Consider the following 25,187-nt stretch of genomic DNA (forward strand, 5'->3'; position numbering starts at 1 on the left):
AACACAAATACCCCAAACCTCCCAAAAGATTTACATGAAGGGTAAAAGAAACTAGGTAGGCAAGAATGATGTGAATAGAATCTGGAAATAATGGCCAAAATAGCATCCATTTTCTCACATGTCCTTGAGTTTCTCCTAATTGTTAAGCTTCCCAAGAGTTAGGGATTCTTTTTTTTAAAGATTTTATTTATTTATTTGAGAGAGAACATACATGAGAGAGAGCACAAGTAGGGGAGAGGGGCAGAGAGAGAGGGAGAAGACTCCCAGATGAGCAGGGAGCCTGATGCAATGCAGGGCTTGATTCCAGGACCCTGGGATCAGGACCTGAGCCAAAGGCAGGTGCTTAACCAAACTGAGCCACCTAGGCATTCCTGAAAGTTAGGGATTCTACTAAATTGTTTGACTCTTCAGAGTTAGGAACTCTGCATGTGGGTAACAGATGATTATTTACTAGCTATTGTGAACAATAGAATGTACTACATTTTTTTGAGCAGATGAGGAGGTTGCTGAGATCTTGAGATAAAAAGAGCTACATAAATTGATCAAAACAGAGCTTGCTTTTCTAATTCAGTTGACAGAAAAATATAGGCAATCTAAAGGAAATGATTCAAAAACTCTTAAAAACTCTGTATTATAGGCAGCAAATATTAACACTGAAGAATAAAATGATTGGGCTTGGCAAGTTTAATACGGGACAACTAAGTTGAAGAGGCAGGAAAAACTCTTTTTGTTAAATTTTGAAACCAATTCCATAACTATTAAATTTCCTATATTTCTCCATATGTATGATTAACACAATATAATACCATCTTTATCCCAGGCCCTTCAAGTAGTGAAGATTATATTTCTAAAGCTCTTAGAATGGGGCCTAGCACACAGTAACTGCTATGTGGGTGTTTGTTAAATAAAATAAATAATTCCAGGCCTCACACATGCTGAATGGCTATTGTTAGGGTCTCCGTAAATCCTAGAAAGAAAAAAAAAATTGGCTCTGTTCCTTGTTCTTCAGGACGTTTCCTAATATTGTTGAAGCTAACAGTGCTTGTAAAATGGAGATGAGTGCTTGCCACTCGCTATATGAACTCTCATTAGAGTCTCTCTATTTTTACACCATTGCTTTTGTTTTTTCATTCCTTTGGTCTAGTGCATCCAAATAGATTATCTGAAAAAGAAATCAGCACCTCCAAAAACCAACAAAATCAAGGGATTTAAGAAATGGGCGGAGATCAGAGTTCAGAGCAAACAAATTGGCACTGGAAAAAAACTTCCTGGAAACCACAAGTTTCTATTTCCCGTGAATATCGGCCCAAACTCCTCTGAACGAAGATGCTCCAGGTCTCCAAACTATTGGTTCTTTTCAAAATCGGGCGCCAGGGTCCCCCGGCCAATGCCAGAGAGGAAGGCGCCGGGCCCCCTGGAAACGCTCCTCCCCTTTGGAGGAGGTTTGCTGGGCGGGGCTCCCACGCATGCTCCGTGCCCGCGGGCTCATTGGCGCGGCCGCCGGGCGCGTGCGCAGGACCCGATGGGTGCCCGGACGCGGAAGACCTGGCCCCGCGGAGGTTCCCGCTTCTGAAGCGTGGGAGGCGGAAGAGGCGGCAGGTTGTAGATTTTGGTCTTGGCCCCAAGGGGTTCCTCCGGGCCATTAGAACCCAAGAGAGGAAGAGGAGGCACCGCGGCGGCGGCTGAGGGGCCGAACCCCCCACCTGTCCTCCAGGCGGGGAGGGGGGGTAGGGAGGGGAGAAGCACCCCTCACAGGGCTGAGGAGCCTCCGGGACCGGGTCCCAGAGCATGGGGGGCTGGACCGGGTCCCCGAGCATGGGGAGCTGGAGCCGTCGAGGCCACCCGGCCGGGCCCTGCCCGACTGTCAGCTTTTCGGTGCTAGGGCTGCCCGGGCAGCCGCGGTGTTTGTAGCCCGGCCCCGCTTGAGGTCATCGGCCGAAAGATAGCAACATGAGTTCCGCCGCTGCCTAGTTTCCTCCCCCTCCTCTTCTCCCTCTGTCCGCTTCCTTCTCCTTCCTCTCTCCTCTTCCCCGCACCTCGTCTTTTTCTTTCCCTCTGTCGTGTTCCTCTTTTCCCTCCACCCTGCCCTCCTCCTCCCCTTCGGTCCTCCTCCTTACCCCCATCTTATTCCTTTCCCGATCCTGCTCTCCTTTTACCCTCTCTGTTTTCCTGCTTTTCCATCTGTCCGCTTTTCCTGCCTCTTGTTCTTTTCCCTCCATCCTTCTCTTTTCTCCATCCTCTTCCTTTATTCTGTCACCGTCCACCACCACCACTGCCACCTCCCCTTCCTCCTCCCCTCACTCTCTGTCATCCTCCCTTCCTCATCCTCATCCTCGTTCCCTCCTCCTCCTCTCCTGCTTTTCTCCGCCCCAGCCCCCGCCCCCAAGCCTCCGCCCCTTAGCCCCCGCCCCCAGCTGCCAGTCCCCAGCAGCTCAGTCCTGCAGTGAGAGTCTTGGGAGTCCATAGCTAAGCACCAGGAGCTGAGCCCTGTCCGCTGTGCCTGCCTGCAAGTCTCCGACATGGCTCAGGAGAAAATGGAGCTGGACTTTGAGCCTGATACATCTGATGGGGGCACCCTGAGGAGATCCAGCAGCGCTCCCCTGATCCATGGGCTCAGGTGAGGCGGGTTGGGGACGATGAAGTACGGGGTTCAGGGGCTCCTCGACCCCGTGCAAGCAAGCTTCCTTCCCTAAAGTGAGAGTTGGCGCTCGTTTGGGTTTTCTAAACTGAGGGGGTGGGGACTTGTTTGCTTGACAGCCACTTGGGTCCCAAGGTGGAGTGAAAGTTTGACCCCAAACTCTGGGAACTGTCGGAAAAATGAGGCCCTCTTTACCTGGAGCTCTGTTGGCCCACTCTGAAAGGATCTACAAGAAGCTTCTGGCTCTTCTAACAGGTTGCTTGCCCTGCCTAATTTACACCACTGAATGTCAGACTGAAGCCCCTGGAACTAGACTTGCAACTTGACACCTGTCTCTAAGAGCTGCTATTTCTAAGCTTAGTTTAGGAACCCTGGCATTAACAGAGCATTTACTTTAATAAATCACAATTTATCTAATAACTTGTAATCAAGTAGCGTGTTCATGGCACATTAAGTGATTTGCATTTGTCATAATGTTTTCAGATCCTAAAACTGCCAGAAATGCATTCCAGTGAATTAAAAAAAGGAAGGGTGTCGTGTAGCTTAGGTCAGTGAAAATAACAGGTTTTAGAAAACAATGGAAAGAATTAACCCTTGAATTTTAGTGGTAGGGTCTTATATTTTTGTGTTAAGTCACCAGAGGGTCTATTTTAAGGTAGAATCTTAGGATAGTGAAGGTTAGGTTGGAAAACCTCCTGAGCCTATTACATTTCCCTCTTATAAGTAGATAATTCATCTTAGTAGAGAGCTAATTTGTGAGACCCTGTAGAAATGGAATTAGTCCAAAAAAGGGGATGGGAGTAGAATTAGCCAAAATCATTACTTAAGCACAGTGAAAGCAAAGAAATAGGTAATTCTTGTCTATGAAACTGATTATAATATCTGTATTTTGGGGGGAAATGGAATTAACTCATTTTCTTTTATTAAATTTTGAAACTGAGGGAATGATGGAGTGACTGCTTTCCTAATGCTGTCTTCAGCTCTGCATTTATTTTTGATTCTGTAGGCACAAATCGGTCTTTTGGCGTTGTTTTTTTAAATCTGGTAAGCAAGCAATTGCTAGGGACTAGGGTGATCCTGCTGACCTGCGTTTAGACTGTTGCAGAAATAACACACTGTTTTTTTGAATCAGAAATCAAGTAATTACTTGCAGGGTAGCATGATGTGACAGAAGAAGGAGTGAGGAGACTAGACCTAGTCCCAGTATTTCTCCCTGTGATCAGGAGTGACTCACTTAGCCTTTCTGAGTGTTTTCTCATTTGAAACTTAGGAGCACTGAATTAGGTGATCTCAGTGGGCCCTTGAAGCCCAATTCAGTTCAGTCCTGAAAATCTTTTTTGACTTCTTATCATGGGCATGGCACTCTGCTAGGCACTGCAGGGACGTTATACAAAGAGGAACAAAAGGCCTCGACCACAGAGTTTAAGACACAGTCACGCTTTTCTTTAATAAAAGGTAAAGTCAGTGTCTCAAGAAGCATCTCATTTCCCATTGTGCTCTTTGGACTCAAAGGAGGGAATGCTTGCATTCAGTTTGTGGATTGAAGAGAGGCCTCATGGAGTGGGTTGCGTTGAAATGGGGGCTCGAGGAGAGGAAGGATTTGGACGGATGGTGGTGGGAGGGAGGACACCAGAGGCAGAAGAGGCAATGGGAGCAAAACTCCAGGCATATTTGTCTAATTGCACAGCAGGTTCACCAGCAGAACACATATTTAGGGCAACAGTGGGAGATGTGCTGTGGAACAGGGCTCCTCAGCCCTTCTCGCCCTCATGGCACACACAGAAAGCAGTAATATGTTTAGGTCTTCTGGGGTAAACAGATGAGGCTGCTCCTGTCTGGTGGGAACCGGTTTGGGGGCGTGTGCTCTGACCAGAAGCAGCTGGAGGCAACCAGTCTGGAGCTCCGCCCCATACCTCTCAGCTGCCCCCCAACCACTGAGGAGATCAGTATCTGGGCAAACCTGTCATCCACAGCACACCACCACTGAAGCTCTGAAGAGGCTGGTGAGGTATTTATTCACTGTACAGAATGAGGAGCATGGAAGATTTCATTGTTGACTAGAGGCTTGGCAGTTCCCTTAAACGAGAAGACCTTATTAATTTTATTTTTATTTTTTTAGTGACCTTTCCCAGGTTTTTCAGCCTTATACCTTTAGAACTCGGAGGAATAGTACAACGATTATGAGCCGTCATAGCCTGGTAAGTATAGAAGTAAGTATTTTTCGTGGTATGGATTGGGGAAAACACTTTCCAATGTAGTCTCTCGTTCTCAAGACGATGTGCTATGCACCATTGTTCACAAAAGAAAAAGAAAATTATTTTACCTACCTCGCTCATGAGTGGCCATTGTCAGCTTTCAGTGCCAAAAAGAGATCTGGTTAAAGTTTTTTCCTGGCTGTGGGACTTTGTATTTAAAAAAAAAAAAAAAAAAACTGTTCATTATTTTTTTTTTTGTCACTGCTTGCATCATGGTTATGAGGTAAATCAGGATTGACTTCTAAATATAGCTGAAAAAGTGGTCTTTATTTGTCATAGGAAGCAAAAATCATTTAGACAGTAGCAGAATGTTTATTTCTGACACATAGCTGTTGGACAATGTTATTTACCCAAAGTAAGCGCTCCTTTATAATGCCTGTATTTATATTCCCGGTAGAGTTGCTAATAGTGACTGTTTTATATAGCCAGAGCTGTCAGGGATCATCTTATTAGCCGGTCGCATTGGGAGAAATTATGATGAGGTTTTTTATGTAGTAGCACTTCACATGTGGACCCCACTTAGCCAGTAGCTGCAGCGCTCTGGAAGACATCTGAGATGTAAGCAAACAGACCTGTGAATGGCTGTGCTTGATTTCCATAGTCTGTGCACAAAGGTTCGTCATTTATAGGGAGCCTCTCTGACCTCTGAATCATCTAAAATTTATGCACAATTATAATAAGCTTCCAACTCGGTAGTGTGGAGAAGCAGCAAATCAGAAGAGGTACATTCGGGTTTAAGGTATACTAATAGCTGCTAGCAGGGGAGGAGAGGGAAAAACTGAAAAGCAGAGAGAGGCTTTTAAAAAATTAGTCCGTGGCTTAGTACAAGGGCTGAGAGCCCGTTAATAGACCCTGAGGACCTCGCCGGCATAGAACTGTAAAATACTTGATGTTCTTAAAGATACCCAGGTCATTAACCTTTGCTTAAATTATAGTAGTACCTATGCTTATGTGGTGTTCTACATGTTACAGAGTCCTTACACACTTGTCATTCTCATAGCAACCCACATGAAGTCGGCAGGACAAAAGATGTTTTTCCCAGTTCAAAGAGGCAGCAGCTAAGACTCAGCCGATAGAAGCGACTTGCTTAGAATCACATAATTGGGAAGCGGCAGGGCCGGGATTAGAATAGAGACACGCCAGGGCCATTCTGTTTGGCAAAATCTGTTTAAGAAAGGGGGGGAAAAATTACAACGCTTTCAAGAAAGATTTCCAGCTGAAGTGGCTAAACATACTTAAAGGGGAAAATGTTAGCGATCTGGAGGTTTGATTCATGTCACCTTCCCCGAGGATGCTGGAAAAGAGAATTTAATTTTGCTGTGTTTATGAAAAATGTTTCCACTTGTTACCCAGCTGTGTTCCTGATATCAGTAGTAGAGCAAAGAAGGGAAAATGAATTTGCCTCTTTACACTTGACTTTTTCTCTTTTCTAAACGTGAAGCTTCTTATCCACTCTGTCTAGGCTCATCTCTCCCTCGCAACAAATACCTTTTTCTCGGGCGGCACTACAGTCCCTAGGTTTGCTGGAGGAGCCATGTTGATTCACTGCTCTGTGGTGATGCTTACGTGGTTCTTTCCTCCATCTCCTTTTCCTTTTGAGCTTCCTGTTTCAGGAAGCCTTCTGCAGCACCCTTTGGGTACTTCTGTCGTCGCTGATTACACCTTAAATGTTACATCGCAGTGTCCTCTATAAATCTTTTTAAAAACATTTTATTTATTTATTTGACAGAGAGCAAATGAGGAAGGGGAGCAGGCAGAGGGGAGAGAGGGAGAAACCGACTCTCTGCTGAGCAGGGAGCCCGACTCAGGACTCGATCCCGTGACCCTGAGATCATGACCTGAGCTGAAGGCAGACGCTTAACCCACTGAGCCACCCGCGCCCCCCCCATAAATCTTAATACACTTCCCTGTGTCTTGTATTAACCTGCCAAAAGCAAGGTGTGGAGCGAAGTGGAAGGGAGGGGACTGGCACATGAAGATGTGCAGAGATCGTTTCTTCATGATTTGACAACGGATTAGGTATAAATGCAGGGAGGAGTACTCCAGGGGACTGAACTTTTATTTCTTAGTGACCAGTGGAAAGGTGTTGCCTGTATATGAGTAGGGAAATTTCAAGAAATTGGTCATTTGAAGGGCCAGGAGATAAATTCTTCTGGGCATTTTGGGTTCCAGGTGCCATTTGCTCCATGCTGTTCTCCAAAGCAATATTCAAATTTTGAAAAAAAATTCTGCAAGCTTCCTACACCTTTCACTTTCGGCAGATGACCCTTCCCTGTTCACAGAGTGTGCAGTTGGCTGTCTCGTATACATGTCAGCTTTCTTCTCCTGAAAATGTCTTTACCTTCACATGGGGCACTTTCTCCAAATGGTTCCTAGATTTTCTGAGTCTCCTGTCACTTTGCTTAGGCTCTTGTCTACCCTCTAGTCCCTTCCTCCCTGGCTTTTTTGCTCCCACTTTCTTCTGACTCACATATCTAATATCTGGAACACAGACTTGTCTTCTTTCATAGGTCTCTCTTTCCGTTTTCCTTCCACCCCTCTGAGCTTTCACAGAACTTAATCCACAGCACACTTCCTCTCGTTCTTCATCTCCTAGTTTCTTGCCAACCACTCAGCCAGTTTGTGATCTCACTACCTCTATCACCACACTATTAAAAAACTGTTCTCAGGGGCTCCTGGGTGGCTCAGTGGGTTAAGCCTCTGCCTTTGGCTCAGGTCACGATCTCAGGGTCCTGGGGTCGAGCCCCATGTCAGGCTCCCTGCACAGTGATGAGCCTGTTTCTCCCTCTCCCTATGCTCACCCCCGGCCCACTCAGCTCCCTCTCTTGCTCTCTCCGTATCACAAATAAATAAAATCTTTTTTTAAAGAACCTGTTCTTGGAGGGGTGCCTGCGGCTCAGTCGGTTAAGTGTCCGACTCTTGATTTTAGCTCAGGTCATGATCTTAGGGTCCTGGGATCAAGCCCCACGTTGGGCTCTGTGCTCAATGCAGAGTTGGCTTGTCCCTCTCCCTCTGCTCCTCCTCCTGCTCTCGTTCTCTCTAAATAAAATCTTAAAAGAAGAAAAAAACAACAAACCCTGTTCTTACGAAAGTCACCAGTGCCCACGTGATGCTGGTGGCAGGGGCCTCCTTTCTTACCCCACTTGAGCTCTTTGCTGTACTTAATGCCATTAACCAGCATCCTCCTTGAAGCACTTGGCTTTTTTCTCAGCCTGTGCATTAACACTTGTTTCTAGTACTAGCCACAGCATTGTTCTTCCCCTTTGGGTCTTCTTTCCAGTTCTGTGTACGTTGACAAGTTGGACGTCATATAGATGCAGCATCTATACTTCTGACTTTATCTGCCATCAGCTTTTTTGCAATCTTTGGCTTTCCTGCAGATTTCGTGGCCTCCGGGGTTTCTTTTGTTCTCTGACAGACACATCTGTGCTCTCTTCTATGGTATTCTCTTAGTCTCTCCTCCCTTATTTACTTGCCTAGGAGCTTAGTGTTTTTCTTTCCTTTTTGGGGGGAAAGATTTATTTATTTATTTGTGAGAGCGAGGGAGAGTGGGCACCAGTCGGGGGAGGGGTCAGGGCAGAGGGAGAGAGAGAATCACAAGCAGATTCCCGGCTGAGCACGGAGCCTAACTCAGGGCTCCATCCCAGGACCCCAAGATGATGACCTGAGCCGAAATCAAGAGTCAGCTGCGTCACCGCCTGTGCCCCCCGGGCACCCCGCTTAGTGTTTCTCAAATGGCCTTCATTAAGAGCTTACCAGTAAACATGTATTTGTTTTCTAGTGGGGGAAAAAAAACCCTTTTATTTAAGAGGATTTTATTCGTAAAGTTTTTTTTTTATTTTCAGAGCCTAGGAGAGGAAAAAGTAAGAGGAAGGGGAGGGTACTGAAGAGATACCCTTTGAGGTAAAATCCTGTTTCAGTGTATACCTTTAAAAATTTTTTTCACCTGACTTCGCTTTTGCCTAAAAAACTTGGAGCAATTTATCACCATTTTGTACGACTCACCACATTAGGATTTTTAGACGTTTTAATCGGATAGGGCCTCTTGTAACAGGGCTGGTGTCTTATTTGGTTTTACGGCACTACAGGTTTATTTGGATTTAATTAGGGACTAAGTAGCAGTTGTTTACATTACAGCTGTTAGAGCCCTGTAAGAGCTGTTGAGAGGAATTGTACCTTTCATCTTGTGATTAGATTGTGATTATTTTGCCAGAACATAATTTGGGCCCCCTCCCCCCAAATCATTTTAGTTTTGCGTTGTCAAAAACGCAGTGATCTAAGGGAAAGCAGAAGCTATCTGAAAAATACACATTGCCTTCCACACTGATTTTTCTTAACTAGTAAGTAGGGTTTGCGGTGATAGCGGTGATGACCAAATTTTAGGACTGATTTAGATCACACAAGCAAAATCTTATGGCAGCTTTAAAATGTTTTCGATCGACCCTAATCATAGAATATTATACTGGGCTTCTGAGCCTGTGAAGACATGTACCATTGGTACTTTGGTGTTAAAATGACTACAATCAGTTTTTTTTTTTCCTTTCCCTTCTTACCTAGTTCCTTATTTTAGATAAGTGGGGTAATGGATATTTCCAAGGCCTGGAATCTTTTTTTTCTCTCTCACATAAATGTACACAGCCCTGCATTCATTTGGGAAAAGTGTTAAAGTCAGTGCCTGTCTAGTGACAGATGGTGCTTTGAGGTTGGACACCTGGTGTACTTTCCAAAGACTGAATGTCCTGCCTCTAGTGCGCTAATGTTCAGTGATCTAAAGAGCTACATCTCTGAGAAGAGTATGAAATCTTATCTGGGAGGAGGTTGGACACCAGGACTGACAGCAGACTGCTGCTCCATGCTTCAGAAAATAGTAAATGTTTACTTTTCCCTTCCAGTTGCTGTCGTCCTCGCCTAACCGTGTTCCTAGCAGCAGGCTGCATCAGATCAAAAGGGTAAATTTTCCTTCCTAGCTCAGAGCTACAGTAGTCTGAATTGTCCACTTCGCTTTTATTTTCATTCTGAAGATTGGGCCATTAAACATGAATAGCCACAGGCAGCTGGAAATTCTTCTGAGTGTGCTGGTGAAACACAGATGCGGCAGGGGAGACAATCTTAGAATGTTCTCCTGCGCTGTGATGATGGCAAAGAAGGCAGAAAAGTCTTCTAAGATTTTTTTCGAGGTAGAGAACCATGTGGATGTGCATACATACTGTGTTTTCAGCATGTGTTTTTCTTTGCAGGAGGAAGGCATGGATATGATGAACAGGGAAACTGCACACGAACGGTTAGTGCTCCATGAGAACAGGGTCTAGCCTGATGTATGTCTTGTATGTATGTCTGAGCACTGAATGGCCTTTCATTTCTGTTTGTTTTAGGGAAGTGCAGACAGCAATGCAGATAAGCCAGTCATGGGATGAGAGCTTGAGCCTGGTAAAGTTAATCCCGTGTTTGCTTATTGTTGTTTTTTTTTCTGGAAACCTTTATGTTGTTCATTGGCTTCATTCATTTTTTTGGTACCCTTCTGTTCCCCCACCCCGTTTCCAAATTTGTATTCATTTCTGATCTCTGCTTTTCCACCAAAACACGAGAGTGCAACTTTTAGAATCTGTACATTCCTATTCTAAAAACGTAGGTGTGTTTGAGTAGTAAAGAGCTGTGATGTTCTGGATTGTGAATTATGAGGAAGTAACACTTGTGTGTTTACAGAGTGACAGCGATTTTGAGAAGCCGGAGAAACTATATTCTCCTAAAAGGATTGACTTCACCCCGGTGTCTCCAGCACCATCTCCCACTAGAGGATTTGGAAAGGTTGGCTCGTTGACAAGATGTTAACTCTCTTTCACATACTGAGCTGTTAACTGTCTAATACACACACACACACACACACACACACACACACACACACACACATGCACGCATACACACACACCCCACCTCATTTGTAAAGAATCCGATGATGAAAAGGAAAGTAAATGAAAGTCTGTGATAGTAATTTGGAAAAAAAATGGTCTGTCAATACATGTGTATATTCTCTCTCTCTCGTGTGTGTGTGTGTGTGTGTGTGTGCGTGCGCACACGTGCGCGCGTGCATGCATATAGACAGCTAAGTAATTCTAAGGATGTTTCTGTTATCTTGAGAACCTTTTGAAAGCTGGAGCACTAAAGCTATGTTAATATGAAATGTGTTTTTTCTAGCAATGTTTTTCACCATCCTTACAAATGTTTGTGAGCAGCAGCGGGCTGCCCCCGAGCCCCGTTCCTAGTCCAAGACGCTTCACCAGGTAAGTGAACCTGCTTTGCAACAGCTTGTCTCTCCTGATGAACTTTTTCCCCAACGTTTTCTTACGGAAATTATCGAACAGACAACAAAATTGAACCAAATGAGCATCCGCATACTACCTGTCACCTATATTCTACCAGTGACATTTTACCAGGCACACACCCCCCCACCACCACCCACACACACCCAATAATATATCCTTTATAAGGATAAGGAAAAAAATATAAGATTGTAGACCAGTAAAATCAAAATACCTTTAAAATACATATATATATATTTAAAGATTTTATTTATTTATTTGACAGAGAAAGAAAGAGATCACAAGTAGGCAGAGAGAGAGGGGGAAGCAGGCTCCTGGCTGAGCAGAGAGCCCGATGGCGGGGCTTGATCCCAGGACTTTGAGACCATGACCCGAGCCGAAGGCAGAGGCTTACCACTGAGCCACCCAGGCGCTCCTCAAAATACCTTTTTAATAAGGTTTATCTTAAAAAAAAAAAACTGTTGTAGATACCTTGTCTTACAGAGTGATTTTTTAAAATAGCTTGAAATGCCGTGTTGTCTCCGATTGCTGTAGGCCAGCTCAGATCATGTTTTGGCATTTCAGTTTGTCAACTTTCAACACAGGCATTTTCCACCGTTTTCTAGATGACTGTCAATTTCATTGATTTATTTGTTGGGCTCTAACGTTTATCTTGCATCTTAGAAGCACTTCACATCCTGTTTGTTTATTCTTTGAAGCAGGAGGAGTCAGAGTCCAGTCAAGTGCATCAGGCCCAGTGTTCTTGGTCCTCTGAAAAGAAAAGGCAAGTGTCACACTTCTGATGCTAAACCTAGTTGAGCTTGAATGACAAACTAGAATTTGTCTGAAATTAGCTCAAGGCATGAGTCCTTTTTTCTAAAGAAATGGGAAATATTCTTCCCAACATATGCTTTATGGAATCTAAATTTTGTAAATGAGTTATCTGATACTGTCTATGTTTTTTTGTACTTCATAACTGAATCTTATTCATAAATTCATATTACCAATATATATTCCAGAAATTTTTGCCTCTCAGTGATCTGAATAGAAAGTAGATGCGAGTTAATACATTGCAGAAATACAAGCTTATGTCCTGGTAAATAGGTCCCTGAACACGCTGCATATTCAGATATAAGCCACTACCAAATTATGCCTCACAGAGAGAAACTGCCTCATATTCGAGTCCATAGGGTTTTTGATATGATGGGGTGCTCTTAATTACCTTATTTTGAACCACAGGGCACTAAACTAAAATGATCTCACTCGGTGCTAGTTTCAGATGCCTTTGAGGGCCCCTTATGGAGTCTGTTTTAAAAAGGCACAAAAAATTAGGAAAGGTTGACTCATCCTTCCTGGGGCTATACCCGTATGATTCCAAGTGTTGGATGTCATTTTAAACAAGAGTTTTAACCATAATTTTGAAAAAGCAACTCAGCAAGTGGTTTCTTTGTGCAGATCACCTTTGGGGCCAGGAAAACAGTCTCACTCCTAATACTGGGTAAACAGGTACTTGGAGCTTTGGTGGAAACTTTGCACCAATAGCACCATGCACAGATTCAAAAAGTGTGATATTTCAGATATCATACTTTTTCTGGAAAGTAGGTTTTGATATAGTGATGATGTTTGCATTTAGTGAATAATTTTTTTATAACCTGGTAGTCTTTTACCTTAATGCTGCAAGGAGTTATTTACAACCCTAAGAACCTTCTCAGGAGCTATTAGGTGAAAATAACACTTGGAAAGTAAAGCCATTATTATTGTTATTATTAATTTTTTATACATTGCAGGAAGTTGGAATTAGTATGGTTGTTTAGTTTCAAAGCTATTCCAAAATATACCAGCAGATGGAGGAATTCTTTGCTAAAAGGGCTAAAGTCTTTTGCTAATGAGGTGTCGAAAGTCTGGCAGTAGCTTTTAAAAGCTCCATATTAAAGCATGTCAAAAGCAAATAAAAATACAACTTTTCCTGAGTTGGTAATTTCCAAAATAGCTCCAGAAGAAAGATAATATGAATTAATTGATAATATGAGGGGAAAAAAATAAATGTTGCATTTGTTCTTGCTTGATCTTTTTCTATCAGAAGAATCTTGTATGGCTGTAAATTCACAGTTACTAATTTCCCATTGGAACATATAGTTAGGCCCAAGAATTAAGTTTTATTTAATATTCCATTTTAAAGCTCAGATAAAGAGCCTCAAAACTAAGGTATTTGTGTGTTTTAAATCATAGCTTATTTGAAAAGGGGCTTTTTTTTGGTCTTAACTGAGGGTTTTTAGTCTTTGCACTCCTGGTGGCAAAATGTTGTTATTCCGATTAATGCAAAGTTTTTCTGCTACCTTAAAGATATTCTAAGATAGTCTGTAAGAGTGAGATGTTGCCAGTACAACACCAATTTCCTGAATGGATTAATGATTGCTTTCAATTACAGATGGGCATTCAAAGTCACTTTTTAAAGTGTTCATTTTCCCTAAGTAGTCTAAAGCAACCTTTAATTTATACACTGTTAGACTACATACTTTTTAACCAATTTGACTTTGACTCAGGAAATACTCCAATATATTAAAATAATATAAAATCAGTAGTCTTTGCTAATTGCCTAGGATAAATCATTATTCGCTGTGAGCTTCAGCTGTTTGGGGATGGTTCTTTATTTCTGCTGGGGTAAGCCTGATTCATTTTGCCTGATGCAGTCCGTGTTCTGGTTCTGCTCTTTGGTTAAAGAACAGGACTATATCCATAGCATGCTAAATAAGGTGTGTGTGTTTTTTTTTAAGGGCCGCTTACTTTTTGGTTGAGGTTATATGGAAGTATTTCTTCCACTTCAAAGCCTATGGAAAAACAGCTTTGAAGTAATGGCTTGACGAAGCGTTCTGAGCTTTAGTTGAACAAAGATCATCCCATTTTAGCCCCACGCCTGTATTTGTAAAGTTGTTTTACGGTAGCATTCATCTCTTTCTGTTGTAGGTGAAATGGAGACAGAAAGCCAGCCCAAGAGGCTCTTCCAAGGCACTACCAGCATGCTGTCTCCAGAGGCTGCACAACTGTCTGATCTCAGTTCATGGTAAAAAATGAAAGCAAATCCGAAGGATGTTAGGGGATGATCTATTAAAAAAGAGCCACATCCGAAGTATGTTGGGATCATTTGGAATAACATTCGGCTTTTTATTCATGCTCTATAGAGGGGAAGGCTCCAGGGAGGTACAGAGAATGTGAAAAAAAGCAGATCATTTGAAAGTCATTGAGTACTCCTTCAGAAGTGTGTGTATGTTTCTGGCACCTTCCCTTTCCTCCCTAGCTCCTGTTAGGTCAGCCTCTCTCGGTAGGTGCTAATGGTGTGGGAGCGTGGCAACAGCTGGATGGTGTGAGAGAGTTTCCGGGTTGGTGTGGATAATGTGCATTGATTGTAGCTGCTCTGCCTGCATTTTGTATTATATCCTTTGACTTAGCAGGGAAGACCAGCATCCTCTGAAGCATGGCGTTTTCTATAGCATTTTCTGTTATAAAGTGTTTTTGAAATTTGGGGGGTGTTCTGTCACAGTCCTACCCAGGTTTTGTTTTTTAGTATAAAAAGAAGTGTTAGTATAAAAACACTTCCTGATTCCTGTGGTCTAGTCACATAATATTTTTTTTCAGCCATACTCATCTAACTTAAGGCCCTTCAGTGTTTCGGTGCAGAAGTTAATATCTTTTCATGTACCTGAAGTCGAGTACTTGAATGCTGACATATATTGGAAGGAAGGGGAAGGGATAGTGGCAGTGGCTGGGTAATACATTGAATTCTTTCAGTATTTACTTCTTTTTAAAAATTTTTTTTAAAGATTTTATTTATTTATTTGAGAGAGCACAAGTGAGAGAACACAAGGGGGGGGTGGCAGAGGGAGAGGCAGGGAGCCCGATACGGGGCTCCATCCCAGGACCCTGGGATCGTGACCTGAGCCGAAGGCAGATGCTTAACCAACCAAGCCACCCTCGTGCCCCTTGGCACCTATTTCTAATCAATTCACCGAGCCCCTGTGTTCTAGACACAACTGTGTAGTGCCGTGTAGTGCCTTTCAGTACTTTTTGTTGCCTGAGTTTTATAGCTGAGGATCTTTTTTAAGAGCCCAAAAGTGCATTCACTTTAGAAATATAAGAATGGTGTCCTCTAAATGGAGGAATTGTGCACGCCACTTATAAGGTATAAGGATTAGTGATTCTTCCTTTCCAGATCACATATTTATTGTTTTGTGTAAGATAACCTGCACTTGTAGTTGACCAAGAAGTCACAGATTCTTCTAGTTTATTAGACTCGTTGATCAGTACTGTTCTAACCTTGGAACAGATGCCTTTTAGATTGTTCTAGCTATTTTCGGCCCCACAGTCTCTCCTCTATCATCTATGTCTGTCCTTGGTAGCTCAGTGTGCTAATTTTGGTATAGAGAGCCTTTCCAGGTATGTAGATGATTGCAAAGAGAAAACTTCTAAAGCTTGTCAAGAGGACTAGTGGATGAAACTCTACACTTAGTGGAAACTGCCTATCACTTTTATGGTAAAGTGTGTTTTAATATAGGCACATGACAGTATAAATAGCTTTGCTTACCCAGTTGCTAACCAAGTGACCAAGTTAGGGAGAAGATAAGGAAGCATTTCGCCAAGCTGAAAACACAGAGGGTAAGGCGATTTTTAAAAAAATATTGTCATAGACTGTACATTGTGCCATAAAACAATAAAGAAGGAAGGAAAGCAAAGGGTCTGGGATTTACGAAGGGTCCTCACCCCATGTCCAGACGTTTATTCCTCTGAATAGCAAAACCCAAGTTGTCAACGATGGTGGCTATGGTGAGGGTCCTATTTCTGTTACCACCACTCCCATTCTTTCTCCTTAGAACTGTCACTAACTGTGAGAGCACTGGAGACATCGACATTGGTGATTAAGGGCATTTTTGATCCATAAAGACAAAAAGCATTGCCTCACACTGGAAAGATTCACTTCCTTCATGGCCAGTCAGAGTAGTAACAAGCCAACGTGTGGCTCAAGTAATAGGTTGAAGTTTATTGTCCAAATTCACAAAACTAAGTGTGAAAGATATTTAAGCAATTAAACTTTAAAAGGTATTTTCAGTAAGTTTGTAGCATTTGGACTCCTGAGGATATTAAAAGCTTAAGATTGCTCTGACTTTTGGGGCACCTTGTATCCTAATATTGCTGACATTTATGTTTGCAATGAAGAGATTTTGAACAGGAGTTATTCGTGATTTGTAAAAATTGGATGCTGCTTTTGCAAAACATTTTTTTCCTATCTCTATAATGCAGTTCCATTGATCAGACTTTCTTTCATTGATCAGTATTGTTAGAAATGGGGAGAGAGACAGATAACTACCTGTGTTCTGGTTTCTGTTGCCAAGGATAGCCAATCTATGTGATAACCAAGGAAACCATTTTTATACATTTTAGGGAGCAGAAAAGGTACCGGGTCGATCATTAGTAGATGGCATCTTATCATTTCAGTTGTCTTCGTTTGTCTCCCTTCCCCACCCCACAAAGGAAAGATGGGTTTTTAAAACTTGAAGTTAAACTTCATATGTTAGATAACAGTCATTATAATCTGACATCTTGGGCCTCCTGGGTGGCTCAGTCGGTAAAGCATCTGCCTTTGGCTCAGGTCATGATCCCAGGGTCCTGGGATTGAGCCCCACGTTGGCTCCTTGCTCAGCAGGAAGCCTGGTTCTCCCCCCCCCCCCCCCCCCCACCTACTGCTCCTCCTGCTTGTGCATGCTCTCTCTCTCTCTCTGTCAAATAAATAAATGAAATCTTAAAAAAAACAATATATTAAAAAAATAAAATCTGACATCTTTGAAGTGTAAATTAAGCGTGAAGTTTGAGTAGAGACCTATGTAGGGTTTGTGTCCAATGTGGTGACTGCTGCCCACAGGAATAGTAGGCCTGCTCTTGATATCTTATTTTTTTACTAGATGAAATCTCTGAAATCTTTGCCAAGCAAATCCAGGGAACGTTGTCAACCACAAGGCAGGAATTATGTCATTCTGCATTTAGTTCTTCCGAACCTCCAGAATTTGATCGTAGCTTGGAAGTTCACCAGTCCGTGGTGCTTTGATTCCTTTTGTGTGCTGGGGACTCTTGTTCTGCTCCTCGTTCTTATGGGAACAAGATTATGTGTTTTTGGGGCCACTAGCCACGTAGTGAAGATTCAGTGATAGTCTGTTTCTCAGACAGGAAAGGAAACGTTTTCTCCCATGAGATCCTTGCCCAGTGCGACAATGCTAGTGTGACTGCTGACTTAACCTTTATATTTTAACATTTTTCACTGGGTTTCACTCAGTGATTTTCACATTATTTTTAGTGGTATATGTGTCACGGCAAGAAAGCTTAACCAGGAATATGTGACGTGTACAACGAATGAGATTTAATCACGATTTATTTAATAATAGAACCATATATATATACCTTGATTGTGTTTAAGTGAGCAGCTTAGACATCTCTGCTGGTACTTAAAACTCCTATCCCCGGGGTGCCTGGGTGGCTCAGTGGTTTGGGGCCTCTGCCTTCAGCTCAGGTCATGATCCTGGGGTACTGGGATCAAGCCCTGCATCAGGCTCTCTGCTCAGCGGGGAGCCTGCTTCCTCCTCTCTCTCTCTCTCTCTCTACCTACTTGTGATCTCTGCCTGCCAAATAAATAAATAAAATCTTTAAAAAAAAGAAACTATCCCCAAGGTGACTATGGAAGTGATTATATTTAAATATGTGATCTTAAAAACTTAGAAGTTATGCAGAAATATAATGTTGGATCTTTCTAAGATAAGATCGTAGAGACCAGAAAACCTACCCTGTGGACCACTTTAACCCCTTGCTGTGGAATCTTTGTGGGAGTTGATAGGGCTGTGGCGAATTGGGAGTACATTTTCCTGCCTGTCCTTAGTCGGATAGAACCCAGTTTATTGACTGCACAAGGCACAAAGTGACTCCGTCAGATGGGTAATAGCATCAGTTACACTGGACATCCCAATTTTGTTGTTTATCATTTGAATGTTTTAATAATTCTCTTATACTTTCACTCTTACTTTTTTTAGACTGAGGACACTACCTTAATAGTCATAAGTAAAAAATATGTTTATAAAAAATAAAAATAAATAAAAATTAAAAAAAAGAATTGAAATTTCCACAAAAAAAAGTCATAAGTATTTTTGGTTGTGTGGTTCAGATATTGCATCATTATGTATACTCAGTAGCCAGAATGAATTAGAATTAGTTTATTTTTAAAAAATTATTTATTTGACAGAGAGAGATCACAAGTAGTCAGAGAGGCAGGCAGAGAGAGAGGGGGAATCAGGCTCCCTGCTGAGCAGAGAGCCCGATGCGGGGCTCGATCCCAGGACCCTGGGATCATGACCTGAGCTGAAGGCAGAGGCTTAACCCACTGAGCCACCCCGGTGCCCTGAATTAGTTCATTTTTTGATGCTTGTACTCCTGTGTCCAGCTTGAACTATCTAGGTCCTTTGCTTTCCTTGCATTGTCTGGCTTTCAGTCATTAGTCTGAGGCCCATTAATACCTCCATCAGAGTTTCAGCTAGGAAAGGAAAAAGATAAACTTGAATTGGACCATACTTTGTTGCTTTTAGAAGGCCTGACAGAAGGTTTAGTAATGAACGCTGTGAAAGTCACTTTTATTCAGGGAGCTCTCTGTGAATTAAAAAAAAAAAAATCACAGAAGTCTTGCTCTGCACGGATTTACTGACAGTGGGTAATCTGTGACCTGTAGTCTCTGCTTCCATGACCAAATGTAGTAGTGTCAGATTTATTAGAATAGAAACTAGACCTTAGTTCAGAGAAAATACCTGGTTAACGGTTTACCAAGTTCTGAATCTAAATTATGCTGGAGGCTAAATTTAAGTATGCTATTTTACTATTAATGAACATAATTTTTCATATGTTCATATTTAATAATAGAGAAAAAAATTCCTGAAAAGGAATATATGAAACGAAATGTTCAGATTTGTATTCTTTTTTTCCCGGTAACTTCTTGGTAATTTCCCTGTTAGCTTATTTCTCTTAAGGTAATCAACTGTGCTGGATGAGAGGTTTCTCCTCATGAGCCATGTTCTGTGTTTTTGAGTGAATACAGGATTCACCTAAGCAAGCAGGTCTTGTTACAAATGGAATCTTTTAACCCAGGGCTCACCATAAGGCCGGTGGTTGGAATAAGAAAGTCTTTATTTATATTCATATTATCTGCTTGGTGGCCAAATTTTAATCAAGGCCTGTTTCTTCTTGCCAAGTAGCACAGAGCGTGTCCTTCGGCTGCCCAGCCAATATGTGCTTTAGGAAAGTAAATTCATTTTAATATTAGTCTAGGCAAAGTGCTGCAGGAGGAAAAATCACATATGTTCCAATGGCAAATATAAAGGTCTTTTGATTTTCCAATGCCTTAGATTATCTGTGTAACTTTCTTTCAGTGGTTTGAATAATTCATATTTTAGACCTATTTTACCAGTGGGTTGAAAACAGCAGTGCCAGCTAAATTTTCCGAACTTCTTACTTAAAAGTGCTGTTATTAATGATGCATTTCACAGCAGTGAGCATAGAGTGGGAGTACCGTGGACTGTACTGTTTCCCTTTTTATGTTTACTTTTCCAAAGTTTATTTGTTTTCTGTCTCTGCCTAAAAACAATCCACAGGCAATAGAAAAAATAGCAGAGAAGTGGGGGAAAGTCTTTGAGGTGGTGGGGAGGGTACAGGGCCCAGAAACTTCCAAGTGTGCCATGGGTTGCTTAACACCAGGAATGTATTAACCTGGAGATCCATAAAAGTGATCATATTAAAAGTGAAGCTAATATTTAGCCTCCGAGCATATTAGACCAGGGTGGGCTTTTGTAGAAGAGCTAGTGACCAGACTTCAGCTAGAACCCATATTTCCTGATTCATTATTCCTTTTCCAATTCTGTGCTTGCTTCCCTTTTCAAAATTAAAAAGTGTGTCTCTGCAAATCCTAAAACCACCCGACAACCTCTACGGCTTTGTCTCTCATCGTGTCCTCGCTCTCTCTACTTAACAACCACACTAGCCCTCTTTCGGCTCCTAAAACTACCCTTACTTCCTCCCAAAGCAGACCTAGTTAATACCTACTCATCTTTCAGATGAGCAGCTCAAGTATCACTTTTGGGGAACGTGTTCCTTCCAGTTCCTCCACATTGGATCAGATTACTCGTGCCACACACTCGCAGAGCCCTTTGTATCTTGCTTGTGCTGCTTTGATCCCAAATTACACACGTATCAGCATGAGTCCTTAAATGTCTGTCTTCTGCACTGTACTTCGTAAGTTCCATGAGGGCCGGGACCATGTCTGTCTTAGACGCCATCATATTTCTAAGATCTAGCATACTTCCTGCCCTTGGCAGATACTCAGTAAATATTAGAATAAGTGAAGGAGTGAATTCAGGCCAGATATATAGAGCATAGGACTTACATGTTGGACTGATGGGACTCAGAGCCAGAAAGGCAGCCTGGTGTGAAATGGTGAATACTGAAGCATGAAGCCGGGTTTATTACGAAGCGGGCCAGATGGATGGTTGGCAGCCACGAGAGCCTAGGCTGGGTGGGTAAGGAGTCACTGGGCTGGATCCTAGAGGCTCTGGTGCCCAGATTGGGAGTTTTCGTGGAAGGATGGGAGTGGAAGCTAGCTGTCAGAGTCAAAGAGGCAAGTGGAGGGTGAGGGTATTGGGTCTGTGGCTATAGAACATTCCTTCTAGCAGCCTAACTGGATAGTAACTGAAGGAGGCTTGTAGAGATACTTGTAGGTTCTAACAGCAAGAGAAAAGGAAACAGTGTCAGAAGTTCATCAGATGAGAGGAATATAAAAGACAAACGGTCTTTTATATGAGAAATCAGAAAAGAGAAGTGTTTGACTTGAAGGCATCTTGGGAAGGGGGTGCGAAGGGGGAAATGGTTGGATCTAGAGTAGTCGAAGGACCGTGTTCTGGGGTAGAGGAGCCATGAAGCAGGGAACTTACTAGAGTACTTCAGACGGTCCAGGGTGCCTCAGTGAGTAACCAGTCCTCTTACTCGAAGGCTGATGGGAAGGGAAGAAGAGAAATCTAAGGATAGCGATCTTTTGAGCTGAAGGTAAGGGAACTCGCTCACCAAAATCATGACACGTCAAGGAATGCTTACTCTGTGTTGGACGTTCTGGTGCCTCCAAGAGAGCACCAAAGTGGTACGGAACCTTGAATGTCCTCTGGCTATCTGTGACCTTGTTTTTGCAGCTATCCGAATGTAGCACCTTGTGTAGGTCATTGCTGTCGCTTACGCTTTTTATTATTTACAAATGCTCTTACCGATGTGTGAGTTCTTGGAACTATGTCATTGCATGTTATGTTTACCTTTATCCTGATAGATGCATCTGCTTATAATTCTTTTTGCTTTGTCCTCAGTTCAGATATTTTGGATGGCAGTAGTAGCAGCAGTGGCTTATCCTCAGACTCACTGGCTAAAGGCAGAACAGCCGCAGAGTTTCCAGTAGCATGCTCCAGTCCATGCTCTCCGTTCATCTTGATGGACGATCTCTCACCCAAGTGACTTACCCATTTCTGATTCAGCGTTCTTAACTGCCGTTCCTTACGTAAAATTTGCAGTGAGGAACGCAGAGAACTTTGATCCATAATGAGGATTAAAGTGTGACAGGCTGAAAAAAAACCAAAAAAAACATTCCGATGCCATTCTGTGTGGCATCTCTCTTCTCTAAAAGTTCAGTTTTATGAGTGTAGTGACCTTACGTATGTCTCTTTTTTGCTGATCTCATTTTGGATCTAGTGACTAAATCTCCAATACTCATTTTTGATTGCTCAGTATATATATATATATATATATATATATATATATATATATATACATACATATATATATATATTCCTCGGTGCCTCAAAGAGCACCTATTATAGAGCCTGTACGTTTAAGGAAAGCACTGATGTGTATTTTCAACAGTGGTTCTTTTTCCCAGCAGCAACACGACAGCTAAAGTTGATCAGAAATTCTCTTGCTTGAGAGATTTGGGGGTTTTTTTTTGTTGTTGTTCGTGTTTTGTTTTGTTTTGTTCTCTGTTGACTACATAGTTTCAGATCTCTTTATTTCACAATAACAGATGGATTGCTTTCGATTATATTAAATTTTTGTTTTTCTGCATCAGCTTCAAGTACATTTTGTTTCCTTTTCCTGTTTGAGCTGCTTACTTGCCATTTCTCACAGAGGGGAAGAAACCCGTAGTCGCTTTCATTACTACTCATATCGCTTCTTTGCCGGTGGAGTGTATGACGTGAGGATTGATTTTAGTGCTGAGAATGTAAATGGACTTGACAGGATGCCTGGATGACTCTCCACAGGTTCTTATGCCTTAGCCACAGTTGATATTTTTCTCCCCAAACCTGTTGCCCAAAGGAATATATAAAATATTGTTAATGTTTCTAGGTGGTGTTATCAAGGAGAAGAAATCCCTGCCTTGACCAGATGTGTGGAGCATCTACAAATGAATGAATAATGTTATTTACACCCAAAGCACTGTGTAGAAAAGCATGCATGGGGCTTGACAGCTTGTCTCGGTGGTATTACGAGGCCTGAGGTGCCTTGGGGTACAGTGTTGTGCTGTAAAGATGGATGTCTTAGGGTAGAAAAGGGGGCTTTAATGTGTCTGATTGCCACATACTGTTTTGATTGCTGCTTTTTTTTTTCTGATTACTTTTCTGTCCTTGGATTTGTTGGTTTTGTCTCGTGGTGAGTGTGTGCTGCTGCTGACTCTGTTTGGGTTATCGTGTTGCCACCAGAGTCCAAATCCAGTTCTTGTCGATGCTGCCTCCTAGTAAGGGCAATTTAATATCTGTGAGGAAGCTTTTAGGAGCTGAAAAAAGTCGATGTTACTGTGCATTCTGCTTTTAAGGAGCTGTTTGAGCTGTGAACAGTGTACATGATAGTAAGTCCGAGGTACCGTAAGTTATTTAATTTTTAAAAGAGGAAAATCCTGATAGAGCTATTTAAAAAAAAAAAAAAAAAACGAGTGTAATCTATCGTTGTGTTATTTATTATTTAAAACTGTGTAAAAATGTCTTGTGCTTGGTTGCTTTTTAATGTTCAGACATCGTGGTTGGATTGTCTGTGTTTAATATGCAAATTTGCCTGCTAGGATCACAATATTCCACTTTTGAAATGAATGTAAGAAATGGAAACTACTGCCCCTGTGTCCTTTGAAGGCAAAGATTCTGAATTTTGAAGGAAGATGATGCGCTTTGAGGGGGCTCACAGAATAGTCCTACCGTATGGCTTGAGGGGAAAGCTGTCCTCTTTGACTTACAAGAGAGCATCACTTAGCTTTGCAGTGAGTAGTTCTGTTCTGGCATCCGAGGTGGGGTTGATTCTAAACTGTACTAACTGCCCCGATGGCCATTAATGGCTTGATTTCTTGTATTGCTTTCGCCCGTGCAAGGTCCCTCAGCTTTCAAGCGCAACATCAATGTACATACTATGAAGCGTGTTCCCTAGCGCGCCATTTTTAAAGAATTACTTCGATGGTATCCAGTGTGTCTGTCCTGTTTCTGAAAGCACCGCATTCAAATGTTTCTGCCCATATAATGCCAAGAGATGGTTTTCTCTTTTACAGGCTAATCATCCACTTCTGCACTACTGTCTTCTTTGCCTTAAAGGGATACTTTTGGCCATGATATTTTTTTTGGCTCTAATTTAGGACTCGTAAGAAACAACCTTTGGAATGTGATGGTATTTCAATTTCTTCTTGAGATCCAGTGGTGGGTGAGAATTGGGACAGGAAATTGTAGTCATTAACAGTAGTGCGAGAACTAGGAGACAAGATGAGTCACTTCATCGTTGAAACCGGGGTTCATTTTTATTGTTCAAATTGACTAGAAAGTTAAGTTTATGCAGGGATTGTTTTGGAAAAAATAAAAGATAGAGATGCTAGCCTTCAGATGAGTTTTGTTGACAGTACCCCTTTATTTTTATATGAAGTCTAATATTTGAAAAGTGGTCATTATTATAAAGTAAAATTCTCTCTTCCTATTCTAATATATCATATTTCAGGCTTCTATTTGAAAGCAAGTACAAGAGATGATATGATAAAATCCTACAGATGCTTTTTTTGCTTGACTAACTTATATAATCATACTCTGTTTCATGATAACTGCTTTTGGAATAAATAATAGGAAGTTTTGTGAAATGCTGACCTTGTGTATATCTTAGAATGCAAATTTAATAAAATGTGTACACATGCATAAAATTCTATACAAGTTTTCCAAGTCTATCTCTTTTATCCTTACTAATAATTATTTTCTGCCTCCATGTCCCAGTATCCCATGCTCTGTGTCTAATTGCAGTCAAGTTTGGAGTAAAAGGATACCAGGGGCTCAGAAGAAGAGCCGCATTGAAGTTTGGGCTATCTCCCAAAACAAAAAGAAACCTCTCCACCTAATCTGTCAGACTTTCACGAGCATTTTGTAGAATTGAACAATGTAGACAGTTTTTGCCAAGGCCACATATATTTCTTACTTATTTTCAATTTTTTTCTTTTTTTTTAAACATGTTCCAAAACAATTTAGTCTTATGAACAAGGTAGGGGGTTGACAGGTTAAAAAATAAAAGCCTTTCTGCATGACTCAGGTTCTAAACACTCAGTTTTCTTTTCAGTATATTAGAAACACGAACTGGGCTATTTCACACTTAAAGAAAGGTGGCAAGAAAGGCATGAGGAATCCCTGTGCGTCCTACACCAGGTTCCCTGATTGCTAACGTTTCCCCACATTTGTTTTATCATTCTCGCCCGCTGCCCCGCCGTATGTGTAAGTCCTTAAATATTCACATATTTCTTCTGAACCATCGGAGAAGTTACCAAAACGATACCCCATTACCCTTCCCTGCTGCAGTACATTCTCTAAAGACTATTTAGGACATTCTACACAACCATATTACAACGATCAAAATCAGGAAATTACCTTCGATACAAAACTC

The 25,187-nt window shown here is 42.0% G+C and overlaps 1 protein-coding gene across 11 annotated transcripts; it reads left to right on the forward strand.

Moving 5' to 3' along the window:
• Positions 1–1,503: 1,503 nt before the first annotated feature.
• On the forward strand, positions 1,504–24,462 carry PABIR2 (PABIR family member 2). Of its 11 annotated transcripts, none has more exons than XR_007124757.1 (11): positions 1,507–2,617; positions 4,758–4,836; positions 9,786–9,842; positions 10,131–10,174; positions 10,266–10,320; positions 10,597–10,698; positions 11,086–11,171; positions 11,909–11,973; positions 14,154–14,250; positions 14,823–14,953; positions 22,644–24,462. XR_007124757.1 is itself a non-coding variant. In XM_047715769.1 (11 exons), exons 2-11 carry the CDS (start codon positions 2,520–2,522, stop codon positions 21,756–21,758), a joined length of 828 nt encoding a protein of 275 aa, XP_047571725.1. In that variant the 5' UTR covers positions 1,539–1,599; positions 2,374–2,519; the 3' UTR covers positions 21,759–24,462. The 11 variants fall into 11 exon arrangements, 9 of the variants coding, with proteins under 9 accessions (XP_047571728.1, XP_047571726.1, XP_047571727.1 ...); XR_007124758.1 differs by having other exon boundaries at positions 14,865–14,953; XM_047715769.1 differs by lacking the exon at positions 14,823–14,953 and having other exon boundaries at positions 1,539–1,599; positions 2,374–2,617; positions 21,614–24,462.
• Positions 24,463–25,187: the final 725 nt, after the last annotated feature.

Source organism: Lutra lutra, chromosome X (assembly GCF_902655055.1).
Source record: "Lutra lutra chromosome X, mLutLut1.2, whole genome shotgun sequence".
Taxonomy (NCBI): Eukaryota; Metazoa; Chordata; class Mammalia; order Carnivora; family Mustelidae; genus Lutra; species Lutra lutra.